Here is a 17129-nt window from a genome sequence, read left to right as displayed (position 1 = left end):
GGGCATTTTTAAGAGTAATTTACAGTTCTATGAAGAGAGCCACATTTTCTATTAACTACCTGCTGATACCTTTGTATGTTATTTGCAATTTAAGTGGCTTCATACACATGTTGCTTGGAATTTGAAGGTACATAACTTTTCCTTCTGTGCCTTTGTCCCATGTGTTTGGCAGATAGGGCTTATATAATTTTAAGATATAAGAGAATGTTTAGCAAATGGCAAAACCCATCAAAACACAGAAATAAGAATGATTTGAACTTGGTTACTCACTGTAGATGGTCATCCCAGGTATAATTTAATTTGTTGTGTTTAGGCACATTCACGATGCGACTATTTCTTTCACTAGTGGGCGCAAATGAGCATTTTCATTCTATAGGTACAGTACTTCCCATTTGCATCCATGTGATATTCAATTGAATATTGTTTAAAAAACTAGACCTTATCCAGTTTCTGTGAGCAATATATTGCAAAATATTGATTCTATGTGGTATTGTATATATGTGTTTGGTAAGGCAGGCCTTGAAGCTGTTTGTGACCAACGTGTCCTGAAAAGACAGCCAAAGATATTTGATGTGAGACTCTTAAGTAGATGTTGTTTTTATGTATATGTTGTATATAATTTTTTAAAGCATTTAAATCATGTGTCTCAGGATGAAATAGCTAGACTTTTTCACTGGAGTAGAAGTTTAGAAAATCTTTTGAAAAGACATCAGAAAATATTTGACAATTAGACGTGTCATAGCTAAATGTGTTATGCTGGTGAACATTTGTCATAATTAGGGGTTGCCCTTTTGAAAGGCCCAGGTAAGTGGCCCGTGGAGGCAGTGCTGGAAGCAGTTCAAGCAGTGTATATGCGATGTTATCTTCTGTGTTCCTGTCCTTTCCTCTCTCGGAGCCTGGTTAAGAATGTGTCTATACAGTGGTCTATGAGTCTTGGATGCCTCATGCCACCCCACAAGTGTTCAAAACGGCCCAGGTCCAGAGGGAAGAGCCTCCAGGGTATAACTGTCTTTGTAAATGTGTCTTCTTGTCTTATGAAAAAAGCAAAACATCGCTGCAGAACCAGAATAATTTTTGTCTTGCTGTAACGCTGTCATATGAAGGTGAGCCCATAGCAAGCAAGGTCCACACAGCTGATCAGTGTCATGCAGTGAAGTCAGACTGACATCAGTCACTACGAGTAGTTCTCCAGTGACTAGACACTCCAGCTCAGACCATGATACTTGTACCTCTTCACTGATTGGTCAGTTGTAGACAACCGTTAGCATATTGTTCGTGCATGTCTATGCCACATTGGCTGATGTCCGTCAGGTTGTTCTATATAAGCCCTGATTCTTCACTAAAGACGACTTGGGACATCTGCTGGCAGTTCCACCTGAGGTGACTATTGAAGCCTCCCACGTGCCGGCATTGCTCTCTTGATAAATGGGACACGTTTGTTCTTTTCTACGTCTTGATTTCCACCAGGATTTAACATTTTGAAGGTCAATGACGTCATGGCCCGTGCATAAGTATTCCAATTATAGGTATGCCTTCACATTCAAGCCGTGCAGTTGGATTTCATATTTTAAGTCTGATAACTACCCTTGTAAAGTTGGAAAGCAAACACAAACTAAGCCATTTGCATGTTTCTTTCTAACTTACTGTTATAACATCAACATTATTAACAATCTTTTTTTAAATTCAAATGTATACTTTTTTCCACGAGTATCCTTGATTTGCCTGTTCATACTGTATAATCGGGCACATGAATCTTAATTCTGTAGTTCAATAAAAAAGCACTAGGTGGCAGCAAATAAAAGTACTGGACCAAAGCACAGAGTAGGCTTGGAAAAGTATTGTGCGAAACAGGTTAAGTACACCTTTATCAATCTATGCACTATAACAAGATTTGCTTTACGATTACCTGTTCAATCAGCCACATGATCACTTCTATGATGGAGATGCTTGTCTGAAATGCTCATCATTTATTTTCAGATTACATTACAGAATTGCTTTAACTAAGAGCTACAGTATAATCTACCAAACAGTCTCATGTTAGTATTGAGGCTGGGGTTAAAGGGATTAAAGAACAGTCAAAATGCCTTTGGTCTAGTTTAGTATTTTTTAGAATGAGCAATGTTTCAAATTTTCTTACAGAACCCATGAATGTAATAGTGCATACTTATCTCTTGTTCAGAAGCAAATTTAGGAGAAATCATAGGTACAGCTTTGAACGTACTGTACCTTTGCCTTGCCAGTTGGGCTTTTTTGAAGAGAATAAGCAGTGTAAAGAAAAAAATAATGAAAATCATTTGTATCAAAACCAAATGCTGATTAAACTACAATATCAAAAGCATGGGTCGAAAAAAGAACTAATTTGTTCTGATAGTGTATATATAATACTGAAAATGCAAGTTATGTTAAAAAGAGTAACAGGTGTTAAATTGTTCTCATTCTGTACTTTAGTTATGCATGATAGCTGCTGCATGTCTCCAGGTGGGGGTTGCACTTCAGTGGTACAGTAGATGAAATGAGTCCTGCCTATCTGTAGAACACTTTGGGATAAAAAGCAATGAATTATTAGAATTAGTAGTACTAGTGGTAATGGTAGTCAAAGAGTTTACAAGGTTATTTAAAACATTTTTTAAATAGCCTGCAACCTACAGTGCCTTCAGAAAGTATTAACCCCCTTGACTTTTTTTTGCATTTTGTTCCTGTTACACCTCCAAAGTTTAACACATTGAAATATGTTTTCTTCCTTGGATAACACAATAAATTCAATACATTTATGAATCAAAAAATATTTTTTATTCAAGAACGTTAGTTTCTCCAGAATGAAAGACTTACATTTCTCATTTACAAAAGTATTCACCCTGCCCCCCTGAGTCAGTACTTTGTACGTAGTCCTTTAGTAGCAATTACAGCCGTGAGTTTTTGCCATGTGCTTTGGGTCGTTGCCCTGCTGGAAAATGTATCTCACCCTAAATGCAGATCTCGGGCTGACTGAACAGGTTCTCCTCAAGGACTTGCCTGTATTTGGCTCCACCCATGTTGCCCTTGATGGCAACAAGCTTTCCAGTTCCTCCTGCTGAAAAGCAACCCCAGAGCATGATGCTACCACCACCATGCTTGACGGTAGGGATGGTGTTACCTGAGTGTTGGTCTGTATTTGTTTTGCGCCAAACATAGCGCTTTGCTTTCAGGCAAAATAGCTCAACTTTAGTCTCATCATACCGCAAAGTGTTCTTTCGAAAGGTTTTAGGTTTTGTCACATGGCTTCTAGCAAACTCCAGGCGTTACTTAATGTTGGCCTTTCTCAGAAGTGGCTTCCTTCTAGTGACTTTGCCAAAGAGGCCGAATATGTGAACTGCTGAAGAGATTGTTGATGTCTTTTTCTCCCATTTCAGCCAAAGAGCTCTGCAATTCTGTCAGTGTTGTAGCTGGCCTCTTGGTCACTTTTCTGACAATTGCCCTTCTTATCCGGTTGCTCAATTTGGTAGGATGGCCTGATCTTAGTAGTGTTTGGGTTGTGCCATGTTTTTTCCATTTTGTTACAATGGACTTCACGGTGCTCCAAGGAAGGTTCAAAGCTTTACCAATCTTTTTATAACCTTCTGCAGCTTTTTTCCTCCTGACAACTTCATCTCGAAGTTCCACGGGCAGCTCCTTAGTCTTCATAACAGCAGGACTTATCTGATCTACTGTTTTAGTTGAGACCTCACAAAGTCATTGATATTTATTGTCCAATCAAGCAATTGAACACAGGTGGTTTCGAAAGGAACACAGGTATGCCTTGTTAACATATTTAGTGTGATCTCTCAAGATAATTGAATACCTCACCCGATTTAGGTTGTTAAAATAAAGGGGGTGAATACTTATCAATTAAGTAATTTTCAGATTTTTATTTTTAATATAATTCTGAAGACATCTAAATACTTTATTTCATTTTAACATTATAGAAAATTACTTCTGCGGGAGTAAAAAAAATCCTTTTTAAATATTCTTTAATTTGACTTTGCAACAATGGAACAAGAAATAATCAATGGAGGTGAATACTTTCTGAAGGCACTGTCTTTTTATCTTAACAGGAATACTTCTCTTAGGATAGCTTATTTAATTATGTTTTAATAATGTCATTATTATTTTGGTAATGTAATAATATTTAATAATGTTTTCTACTAATTTGTTTAATTCTGCACATTTCCTGTTGACTGCTCTTTCTTATTGTTTTGATACTTTGTTTTGTTGTTATCCATATTGTGCTTTCTTCGGTTTATAAATAGGAGAACATGTTTTTATCATGCAGATTAAGCAGGGATGAAATGACTTAAAACATGGAGCTATCCCTTTTTTTTCAGAGGTATTTTCTTGTTGGAAGTAATCATGCACAAACCAAACACCGTGTTTTGAAAATTGATCGCACGGAGCCGAAGGACTTGGTTATTATTGATGATAAGGTAGGTACACAGTGGCTGCTACATGCTAAGTGATAAGAGGCCTAATGTTATTTGGTTCACAAAATATTGTGCAATATTTCTTCATGGCCTGAATATAAATTGTTTGCAGTACACTTTGCCAGCGCTATTGAGTCTTGAATTCCAATTATGCAAATTTCTGGACCTGAAAGATGACATTGTTTTTGATTTTTCTCATTCTCGCTGAGATTATGTAACCCACTCTCTTCCCTGTGAGGCTGCGTTCTAGACCTCAGCAGTTCCTAGTCTTTGAAAAGAATGTCTGTGTCCAGTGCAATGTTTCTTGATTGTTAACTATGAGAAAGCAATTCCTCATAGATTTCAAATCAAATCTTGAAGTACCTTCTTATGTCAAGCATGTGTACTAGTCTCCATAGTACAATGGTGTAATGTGTTGCTTTTTAAATCTTTTCAAACAGGCTGTTCACATTGCTGTTACAGTATAAGTTGACCAAGAAGCACACCAGCTGCTTTGTGATAATTTTATTGAAGTCTTTTTTTGTCAAATGAAAAACCTTAGTCATTGTCATAAGTATCTAATTGTGAGTGTCCTCACAAGGTGTATATTCTCCTTCAGAGTCTTTTAGTATTTTTCCCTTGAATAGCAGTGTTTACACATCCTTATTGGAATCCTGTCTCATTCTGATATCAAGATACTGCACATGTTCCACATTAATTTGTTAGAAGGTGTCGGATGAAGCAATAGAGATTTTAAACATTTAAAAATGACATATCATTGCAGTTGTAGCAGACCTTTTACAGGGGGTAAGCTTTGAGTGGATTTTTCTTGAGTTCCTATTAATGCAGCATCCTGCCAGTAAATGTAGGGTAATGTATATGTGAGCTGGACAGGTAATTATTTGGACACCAAGGTTTTGTGAACATGGGGCTTCAAACTATTGTACTGTCTGTAATAATGAGATATTTCATAACACTCTTGCCTGTTTTTGCCTTTTTATGTTTACTCTACAGCACGTTTACAGTCAACAAGAAGTCAGGGAGCTTTTGGGGCGCTTGGATTTGGGGAACAGGACTAAAATTGGACAGAAAGGCTCATCAGGTTTATCAAAAGCGGTATCAGCTTATGGTATTGTGGGTAAGAACCTCTAGAAACTTTCCTGTCACCTCTTACCGTGGCCTGTAGTCATACCAGGGCTCATTTGACTTCTTCAGATCCCAGACAAAGGACAATTATTAGACCTGGTATGCTTTATATATCTTAGTTATGTTGAAAAGTACAGGAGCTCTGTCAGCCACTTATATAATAATAGTATAGTAATATAATAGTATATAATAACATTGTGTCATGCTTACGATGAAATGGCAAAAGGGAGTGCAAAATAACCATTTGTAAAATTTTAATTTTTGTTTAATCTTGATCTATCTCTTTTGAGTCGCTTACTTGAAGCTTCAAGTGCTAAAAATAAAGAATTTTAAGAAAAGTATTTTTACATTATTTTTTATTGTACTGGTGGGTAGAAAACACAAGGTATTTTTATGCTTACTGTCCATCCATTTTCTAACTGCTTTGTACAGTACAGGGGAGCTGGAGGCTAACTCAGCAAGCAATGAAAGATAATGGAAAACTAGAAAGGATTTCTAGTTATATCTAGTACAGTCTTTCCATCTAAAGTTGTACTCATTCCCAAATTGTACTTGAAAATAAATCATTAGGGAGAGCGCTGGTCTCTGGATCACTAAGGCTGGCAGATGATGGTTGGAATACCTATCCCTTTTGTTTTCTCTGTAGGCAGGATAGCAGTATCTTGTTGCATAAGAAAGATTTGTCACATTTTCATCAGTAATTTGACACATGGTTCTTGAAGGATAATAGGGAGATAAAGATAATGGAGTTCATGATGAATAAAAGAAACTGCTCAGATGAGTAGTTAATGGGGTTTTTTTAGGGCTTCATGAGTTTTGCTTGAGATTTTAAGGATTGCAGAGAGCTGGCTTTGACTTCTGGCTGTTGTGATGGGCTCATACCTGGACATGCAATAGTATCATTGCTGTTCTCAATAAAAATATTGTACACGTTTCTGAAAAATGTGTCTTAGATGACCACCTTCCCAAATCTCTTGCCAAATTCCCACTTTCTTTAAGTAGTACTGTGGTATCCAGTGCATGTGTACTGTTTAATTAATTTGTTTATTATTGCAACATTTTGTCTTTATATATTCAAGAACTACAGGTGCTGATTTGTGTTAGCTGTCCAAATATTGTAATTACCAATTATTACCTTTGATCCAACCATGTGGTGTAGTAGGTTATAGTCTTATTTTTTTTTCTTATAGAAGCCAACAGATTATTGCTGCATCCTTCAAAAACAATACTGTTCATTCGCTGTAAAGTTTACAGTAATTGTTGAAATGTAGACACATGAGAACCATATTTTTTTTCATCTTTTTTTAATTAAGAAAAATCAAACTAAAAAATAAAAACATGAAAAGGGCAGTCTGACATGTCCTTACGGTGCTGTTTTTAATATGTCTATGTCTAAACCAGAGAACAAATCTTCTGGCAGATTTCTTTATTTATTTGTGTCTATGTGATACCACAAACACCTAACATGGCTGTCAGATGGTAGCTCATATGTTAAAAAAATGGTGAAGATGTAATGTAAAGCTGGAATGACACCTGCTTCCTTTAAGCAGGAAAGCTAAAGCAAAAGAGCAAGAATTTGTACAGTATGTCTGAGATCTTAAAATGAATCTTTAAATCCTTTACTCCATTTGGCACGTAGTCTAGCCCATAGGTGAAAGCATGTCCTGTGAAGTACTCAGTAAAAGTAGAATGACATGGCCTAACAGCTGTTTTCCATGAAGTAGAAGACTTAGTAAACAACCCAAACAAAATAAATACAATGACCAAACAAAATCTAGTTAAATCCTTTACAAACAACCTTGCCCCACTAGTATACAGTATGTGCAATGATGAGATAAAAGCAGTTTGCCATCCAATGACAGGCTTGGGAAATCCACAAAGAAAACTCTTTTCTTTGTAATATCAATCTACTTTTTCATACCTCTTCTTCTATAATAAAAAAACTTTCACCACAAGATACCAAATTAGCATGAAAAAAAAAGAAACGTTTCCTATTTGTGAATTTACTGCTAGAAAGTAACGAGCATCTTAAATCTCCCTAATACATTCTGTCTAATAGTGCTTTAACTTTATAAATATTTAATAAGTTGGTCCAGCCTTAAGCATGATTTTCTAATTCATCTTTTGTCTTCAGTAAACGTCTAATGTGGCTAACACAAATACAATCCACTCTCTACCCTATGCTTTGCTAACAAGACTAGTAAATTGATGGATCACAGGACAAATATGTACATGAAAGTAGGCATATAGTCATTGCAAAGCTCCATGAGCTGTCAGTAAATGATGAGGATGCACCCCAGACTGTGCTAATGATCTGTACCATTCTTTGTTTTTACCCTACATTTATTCAAGGCTGGAATCCCTGAATAAATGTAATAAATGTACTCAAACACATGCTTCAGATATGTGACCTAATTAACTACATCTTATTTAAAAGGAAGGTTACGTAAAACTAAGCAAGAATGTGAGCACAAAAGAAGGATTGCCAACAAAAGGAGCTCATATAACCTCTTTTGCTTCTTTGAATGTTTCTTTAGGTGTCCTAAAAGCTGTGTAGAGGAGTCATGCTGCCTTTAGCCCATTGTCTTTGCTTCATAATGAATAAATGTACTTCCCAGTAATTTGCACTGGTGATCTAAGGTCTTTTTTCCATATATTTTCAGTTTAATTTATTTTTTAATTATTCCTTAAAATGATAACAAAATGGTTTAAAAAATTGTAGTTGCGATGAATTAGAAATGGGAAAGCATAATAACCTCCTCAGTGAACAACATGTTTGGAGCTTTTGACCAGGAGACACATTGACCTTCAATAAGTAAATTCTATTCTCTAAACGACAAGATTGGGATTGAAGACTATTTTTATTATTAAATGATATTTTTATCATTTACTTCGTGAACTCATCAGTACAAGCAGGTTCAAATTAGGTGGATGGACTTCACATAATTCTTACTCTACCTGAGAAGCAGTTCTTTTGGTTATGTGATTATCTTCTTTTATGACCCAATACTTATTGGCATATACAGTGTATTGACTGTATTGATGTTGGCCATTTCCTTTTTCTTTTTGATGTAAGAGAAGAAAATTGAGTCCTCTGTCCTTTTTAAATTTGCATCATCTTGTTTCGAAAAAGCTTAATAAACACGCAGAAATGGCAGGATATATAGGTCAGAGTGTATGGTGAAAGGAAGAGTAATCATTGGGAAAAACGGCTTCAAGACAAAGACATCTGTCTGCACCTTTCTCTGACACTGAGGTGGGTGGCTTTCTCTTCGGGTTTAACTGGCCTCAAGTAGCTTCACCTTTTACTATCATGTTACATAGCGATTGAGAGGGGTGTTTTGTCTTTGTTTTGACATTGGAAATAAGCAGGCACTGCCTGTGTTATTTTATTAATCACATTTAAACTCAGGCCATTTATGTAACATCCATCATGGCGTGTACGCTTTTAAAGAGGTTGGGCGTATCGCCTGCGGTTTCCTGTAATCCTGTTTATGACAGTTTTTGTATTCTGCGTCTGATTCCCTGTTGTTGTTTTTGCTTCAACTGTCTGTGATTTTAATGGAGCGTGGAGGCGCAGAGATCCCTGAAGGCTGCAGTAGAGGAAATGGCCAGGGGAAGTGCATTGGATTTGTGCTCCTGACTGCGGGGGGCGTCACTTGCGTTGCACATTTGCCCCGCTTTTAGTTCTCTTTGCAGTGGTGGTGCCGCAGGTCTAAGAGCACCCATTTTTGTCTCTAAAATAAGGCAAAATAGAAAGTAACCTAGTAAAAAGGCACTAAAACAGATAATCTGCATAAATCCCTGCGACCTGACGCAAAGGGAGAATGGAGGGAGTGTAGGCAGAGTCCTCTGACTTGGCCAAAGTTGGGGCCACTTGTCTCTTAACATGTCACTGACACCGCAGCCCCGTATCAGGGGTTCACCGATCGGAGAAGTGTCCTTCACTGACAGGACCAGGAGCTGTCACTGAGAGCTGAGAGGACCCTGGCTGGGGCTAATTCCTTATCCCCTCCATGGTCTTCTGCTAATTGTTCGTCTCTACTTGGAGAATCACAGTAGTGACCTAATCAAGGGCCAAGCCTTCATCACAGAACTCAGCCTGTGCTCCAGGCAATTTAAAAGAAAGTGGAACTGTTGTCTGCAAGTCAGATATGTCCTTGGTATAAGGAGGGTTAAACCTAGCATTTGAACTTTTAGAATAGTGTGGGAGCTGCAGGATGTCGCACAAATCAATCCCAGGATAAAGTTATTAGTAATATTTTTTATGTTAAAAACGACATTACTAAGGAAAATATTTTGAAAACATATTGTGCTTTTAAAGGCTTAAACTAAAACTGATGTGTGGTGAGCGTTCTGGCGCAGTATGGTTGCCGTCGCATCATTCAGGCGGGGCTGCACACTGGTGGTGGTGGAGGGGAGTCCCCATTACATGTAAAGCGCTTTGAGTAGAGTGTCCAGAAAAGCGCTATATAAGTGTAAGCAATTATTAATTATTTTTAGTATTATTAAACTTTCAAAATACAATCCTTAGTCATTTAACCACTGTCATAGAAGCCTTTTTCATTTATTACTGAACACCAGTGTTGATTCAGATTTCCTGCTTACTTGCAGACTTAATTTTTGTCTCTCAAGAGTCAAAATTGTTATGCTGTTTTTTTCATATTTCATTTCATTTGTCAAACACTTTTATATCCTTTTGTTTTTTTACAAAAGGAGGTTAAAGAACTGTTTGACTCACATGCTACACATTTGATAGAGATAACAGTACCCAGCTCAGATTTTGTCTGGGCAAGTGGGAGAGAAATTGGAGCCAAGCACCAAGTAAAAATGATTAAAATATTAATTAAACACAAGAAGCTGGTGTCTCTCCAACTATAATTCAACTGCTTAAAGAAGCCCTGCCAATGGTTTCTCTCAAACGTATGTATATTTTACCCCCATAAACTCTGACACCTTTTTATTAACTTAGATTAATAAAAATGCACATGAAGAGCACAGGGACGCACAATGGATCTCTCCCAAACTCTTTGAAGAGCACCCACAAATGTTTGTTTTAAACTGTCTTGCTTCTTAATCTTCCACATCATGAGGTAACAGAAGCCACGTGGCACTCACAATACACAATATGTATATTTACAACACTTCGCAGAGTAAACAGAAATTTCCACTGGGTGCTGCATGTTGTATGATCTGGTACTTCCTGAGAAATCTTGCTTATTAAGATGTCACAAATTAGGCATACACTCATTAAAATATTCTAAAAAAATGAACATATGGGTTTAAAATAAATAAAGAATTTAGTGAGAACATGATATTCATTAACATCCTTAAATGGACAGGACATTTTCCATCTCTGTAAATTTATTTTTTTTTAAAACGTTTTATTGATGAAAGTGCTTATTTAACACTTAAAACCAGAACAGAACAATATTTTAATCATGTATTTTTCCTACAGCATAAATTCAGTGTGGGAAACTGTAATATAAACACAGTCCATGCATTCCTAAGTGTTCTGACCAAAAGGTTTGATTTTACAGTGAAGCAATATATTGATGCTTTAGTTTGCAAATGGTGACACATATTCTGTTTAGTGAAATTTGAAATGACTATAATTGTTTTTTGTCGTTGTACAGGTTTTGTACGATTTTTGGAAGGGTATTACATAATTCTGATCACAAAGCGAAGAAAGATGGCTGACATTGGTGGACACTCAATATATAAAATAGAAGACACAAACATGATATACATTCCAAATGACTCTGTCCGGATAGCCCATCCTGATGAAGCCAGGTAACCCGGTCCTTAATGTTGTTTGCGGAAATGTAAGTAATGACACCAGGCTGATTCTCTGGTTTCTGATGAAAGCGCACATTACATTTGCTTTTTTATCCACATCCAATACACTCTTGGGTATTTGACATGTTTACAATGTGAAGTTTGCGTTCTCAGGGGAATGTTTATGACATTTTCCAAATATTTTCCAAATGAATCTCGGTGAATGAATAAGTAAATTACATAGAATAATTTAACAGAATTGATAACCAAAAGCTCTTTTTGAGAAATCAAACCGACCAAGTTGAAAATCAGATTGTCACTGTTGATTAAATTGTTTCTAAAGATAAACAATGTGTTGATAGACTCACTGATTTTTGAAACAGAGTTTACATGCAATGGCACCAGCTTTGTAGGTATCAGCACTGTTTGGAATTGTGTTTACATTAGTTTTGCAGTTCGAATTTGCTCATAGAATTTTAATTTCTGCACAGTATTTTTACATTGTCTTCTTTTGAAATGTTTTGATACTATATTTAGGGTTTTACTTTTATTATAATGACAGTGTACTTTCTGATTCCTTACTGTGTGACTGTATGCTATGGTTTGCCTCTGCATTTTAGGCATTCTGAAATATAAAGGATTCATAGAAGGTAACAACTCATTTTTACACAATGTGTGGGGTGTTCCACCAAGCCTATCAATGGTTTCTGTGAGGTGACTCAGTTATACCGGAAAAGACCCATATTTGTTTCTTTTCTGGTGGTCAGTAGTGAATTTGCCTGTATGATGACAGATTATCTTGGTTGGCTTGGTATACAGTTTGGCTGCAATGTGGAGTAAATAAATGGTTTTGGATTAATAAAACTGGAGAACTCAGGAGGCTGATGACTAACTGTGAGACATTAAGTTATGCAACTTTGGACTCTTGGATGTTTTTGCTTTGGAGATTTCCAGTCTTCAGTTGTCTGGGATTCCTAATAGTTGTTGTGATCACATTGTGTTTTAGCGCATGCTTGAGGTCTACAAAACATTTTCTGACATAAACGTCTTCCATGGGTGTTTGTGTAAGTGATGTCCTGTGATGGTGCAGGGTCTGCAACAGCTCTGTGACAGTATGTAGTTCAGGAAGCAGCTCTTGAACACATTCTCCAAGTGTACAGTTAAGTCTATCTTCTTCTAGTTCATGGTGGCCATACAGTAATTCTAAATTGCTTCAATGCAAAATCTAGATGAAATGTATTCAGATTACTGTACCTCAGTGTCACTTGTTCTTTTGGAATTTCTCTCCCATTTAGGTCAAGCCAATGTGTTGGAGGAGGTCTGAGGAAATCTTATTTAAATATTAGAGCAATTTGGTGGTGTCTTACTCTATAGACCAGAGTTCTGATGATGGGTCTTTGCTGTTTTGAAGCTTTTAGTGCTAAGGAGCTTTTGAAGTTTAAAGCATTCTGGAGATGACTGATATCCAGAGTAAACTTATGCTCCTGTCTCTTTCTGTATTGTTTAAATAAGCCTAGGCAGGAACATCATGCAACCCATTTGATTACTAGATTAAGTGCGCGATGCTCCTTTTGTAAAGACATGTAGAATTCCTCTAAATTAAAGGGGTGTTGTCGCTAATTGTGTGTTTATTGCCCTCTAGTGGCTACGATAAGCATCATATGTTCATTCCCATACCACGTTTACAGGGCACACTACTCTCTCATTGGCATAGCTGACAGTCTTTATATGTGCCAAATCATGCCCTAAGCATTTACTTTGGATTCTGATAGGTGAGAGGAGTGATCTGAACCTTTACTGCAACATTTCCCATAAGACCATGTCATTGTTTTTTTACTGCCCCCAGTATCATAAAATAATTATTACATTTTCTCAAGTTCATCTTTTCTCTCTCTTTCTAGGTATGTGAGGATTTTCCAAAATGTGGATCTGTCCAGCAATTTTTACTTCAGGTAATTTTTTTATTGTTTTTTCTTGTGATGATTTAGTGTTGTCTGTTAAATTCAATGATCATATGTACTTGTTTACTGTATGCTGTGTTAACTTGTACATTTATAATGCGTGTTGGTGAAAGCTCATGGTTATTATTTGAAATTACTATGGTGCATTTATTTAAGCATTTGATGTTAGTGACCTTAATTCAACCAACATAATGTACACACATTCTTAAGTGAGCCTACTGAATGTGGTGGTTGTGGAAATTTTGTGGTGGTTGTGGTATTTGTTCATTAAGAGCAGCTATATTAACTGTTTTGGTGAATGCCCTTAAATCCAGATGGTCGTCTGACAGACAACATGTAAAGTCAGCTACTCATGAAAAGATACAGGTCGTGGACAAAAATGGAAAAACAAATGTAGTGTTGCTTATTAGGGCATTGGGCCACCATGTGCAGCCAGTACAGCCTATGTGCACCATGACAGAGTCTCCCAGTGTCTGGAATTCTGCAGGAAGGATGGCACCATTCTTCCATGATGTATTCAATCAACTCACTCCTAGTTCATTGTATGAACTTGTCACCTTAACTGTATATCTAAGTGTTCTCTGACAAACTGCTGTGAATTTGGCTATAATTTTATCTTTCTTGCATTCTAGGTTATAGCACTTGTAGCAGGCTGTAGCACTTTTGTCTCCATCCTACCAGTGTAGTAAGAAATCGTGATATTTTTTATGGTTAATAACGACACTTTTTTAACAACTGGTTATTTCCACCTTAAGAACACGAGAGGTTTGATGTGCTTTATTTCCATGCTCTGATAACGAACTGCTCTTATTTTAGCAAAATTGTTTATCCTATGAATGTTCTCCTGTGAGTACATGAGCCAATGTCATTGTGACAAAAACTTGCTTGACATGAAATTTAAAATGCCTTAATACAGAGCTTTCTGTTCCACCGCCTATTAAATGTGTAATTTAATTTATTATCTCTTGTCAATGTAAAAAGAAAATAAGGGACCTTCTAATTTAAATTCAAGCAATAATAGTTAAATTAATTTGCAGATTATGCTCTTACAACTCAAATCCTGGTCTTTTTATTAGAATTTGTTGCATAAAGTAATGATAGAATTTTTCGAGGTGTAAGCTTTTTATTCTTAATTTGATCAACTTAACTTTACCCCATGTGTTCTCTGTTTCATATTTTTAAGGAGGTCACAGTGTTTTTCACCAATATAGAACTATAGTAGGTTTTCTGTAATAAGTAATAAAATACCTGACTTGTTATGCTTTCTGTTTTTAGACATATGTTAAAAGTATACTGACCTCATTTTAAACTGTCCTATCAAACTCTTATTGCAGCTACAGCTATGACCTGAGCCACTCTCTTCAGTACAACCTCACTCTTCTGAAGACAACATGTGATCTAGTGAAGACTGAGGAGGTCTTCACACACAACCGACAAGACAGCTTTGATATCTTCGAGGATGAAGGTTTGCCTACGCAAGGTAGGTCTCATTTTGGGTTTTTACACAAATAAAAGTTACACTTAAGAAAGCCAACCATAAGGCTTGACCAGAGGACCTCTGTTATCTTCCGTTGAGTCTAATTATGTGACGGACATCCAAACATTTGTTTTTGTCGGCGTCTGCAGTTGTTTATGGGATTAAAAATGAACCCTACGCAAAATACGTGTGGAATGTAAAGCTTCTGGAGAAGATCAAGGAAACAGTGCATCCGGACTGGCTAATGTACATCATCCATGGATTCTGTGGCCAGTCGAGTATCCTTTTCACCCCTTGCCATTCAGAAATGATTGAACAAAATGAAAAAGTGTTTTATACTTGTACTGCTTTTCTCTCCTTTTCTCCCCTGCAGGTTTTCTGTAGTTTTGTAAACCCACCAGTGTTTGCCTGGTGCCTGTGGGATTTGGATGTATTTGTGGAAGCTGTGTCTGATCTCCAGTTAGAAAAACGTCATGCTTTCTCTTGCAGCATCAGAGTGTTGACAGGCCACATGGTAGACTAGACCAGGCATGTGTTTGTGGTTCTCCCAAGGGCATTTTGTAGGCAAATTGGTTTGAAAAAGTTTTAGCAATAGAAATAAAGGATAAAGGAAAATTGTTGCTTAATGTTGAGAACTTAATGCACTGAAAAACTTAGAATTGCTGAAAGGTAAGATTTTGTGATATGCTGTAAAGCTCAAAAATGGTTGATTGACAGAAGATCAAATAATTTGTATACTATGTGTTATAAAATCAGTCAGAATTGAATGATTTAGTAATGGTTTAGAACACATGTTGTGTTATCTTGCAGTGCATTTTAATGTTAAAATTTGTAGAAAACATTTCTGTATATCGTGCTGAAAAGAGAAGAAAAGAGTGCGTGAAGGCTCCACAGCCGAAACGTTGTTTCTTTTCTTCTCTTTTCAGCATGTAATAAACCCTTACTTGTTCCTTTGCAGCCTACGCATGTTGACATAGCTTGAGCTATTTCTGTATACCACTGTGACTTGACAAAAATATGTAAAAAGATTTGAAACAAGGAGGCCATTCTGCCCATATGGTAGTTGGTAGCTAATTACCATAGTGTCAGCTTCAACATGGCTGGGTAGATTGTTCCACTCACCACACATCTTTGTGTAAAGTATTGTATCATGGTTTTAATTTCTTAGTAATAAACTGCCATATAGTTTTCACTTGTATTTCCAAGCTTGTGTTTTTCAATTCTGAAGACATCCACTAGGTTGACTTTGAGGATTGTGAATACTTGGATGAAGTCCTGTTGCAGTCTTCTTTCTTCAAGACTAAAAAGGTTCAGCTCTTTCAGCCTCTCAGTGTAGGGCAGTCATACAATTTCTCTTCACTGGACTGATTACAGAGCAGCAATTTTATTTCTAAAGCACAGTGACCAAAATTAGTACATAGTGCATAGTATTCTAAATGAGGTCTTAGTAATGTGCTTCTCAAATTTAACATAATATCCTTTGATTTAAAGGTTTTATTTTGAACTATAGACCCGAACATTTTATTTACCTTTTTTATTGTTTCACCACATCTGCTAAATGGTACCTGCATGTGATTCTCTGCACTAGTCTGCATTAAAAATCACCTGGCAGGTGTTTGCCCAGTTCTGCATTTTGTTTAATCTTTAGCTGTTTTTGAAGTGTTTGCTGATGTACCCATTTTCATATCATCTGCACACATCTAGTGTACTAACTATACTGGAATGTAGATGATTCATATAAATGAGGAAAAGCAGTTGTCATTGTACAGATTTCTATGGTAGTCCTCTTATTGTACCACCCAAATGTGAGCATTCTGCATTCTCCCCTTATCTGTACCCTCCATAATAATAATAATTAATTAATAATAATCGCTTACACTTATATAGCGCTTTTCTGGACACTCCACTCAAAGTGGTTTACAGGTAATGGGGTCTCCCCTCCACCACCCCAGTGTGCAGCCCCACCTGGATGATGCGACGGCAGCTAAAGTGTGCCAGAACGCTCATCACACATCAGCTATCAGTGGGGAGGAGAGCAGAGTAATGAAGCCAATTCATAGATGGGGATTATATGATTTAGCCAGGACGCCGGGGTTACACCCCTACTCTTTACGAGAAACGTCCTGGGATTTTTAATGAGCACAGAGAGTCAGGACCTCGGTTTTACGTCTCATCCGAAGGACATCGCCTAATGGGGCATTAGGACCCACCTGGATGGCAGGGTGAGCGCCCCCTGCTGGGCCCCACTAACACCTCTTCCAGCAGCAGCCTTAGTTTTTCCCAGGAGGTCTCCCATCCAGGTACTGACCAGGCTCACACCTGCTTAGCTTCAGTGGGTTGCCAGTTGTGAGT

General features: G+C 37.0%; 1 protein-coding gene across 5 annotated transcripts in view; it reads left to right on the top strand.

Annotated features, from left to right (window-relative positions):
* fig4a (FIG4 phosphoinositide 5-phosphatase a) overlaps nt 1-17129 on the top strand; it is an 88706-nt gene that overhangs the window by 1259 nt on the left and 70318 nt on the right. For all 5 annotated transcript variants that reach the window (XM_069178614.1, XM_015356300.2, XM_015356305.2 and 2 more), the window contains exons 3-8: nt 4341-4439; nt 5430-5553; nt 11198-11354; nt 13241-13291; nt 14635-14780; nt 14927-15055. In XM_069178614.1, coding sequence (XP_069034715.1) covers nt 4341-4439; nt 5430-5553; nt 11198-11354; nt 13241-13291; nt 14635-14780; nt 14927-15055 — 706 coding nt within the window. The remainder of the gene's footprint in view (nt 1-4340; nt 4440-5429; nt 5554-11197; nt 11355-13240; nt 13292-14634; nt 14781-14926; nt 15056-17129) is intronic.

Source organism: Lepisosteus oculatus, chromosome 2, assembly GCF_040954835.1.
Source record: "Lepisosteus oculatus isolate fLepOcu1 chromosome 2, fLepOcu1.hap2, whole genome shotgun sequence".
Classification (NCBI taxonomy): Eukaryota; Metazoa; Chordata; class Actinopteri; order Semionotiformes; family Lepisosteidae; genus Lepisosteus; species Lepisosteus oculatus.
The sequence above is the reverse complement of the archived record's forward strand: the minus strand, read 5'-3'. Positions and strand labels throughout refer to the sequence as shown.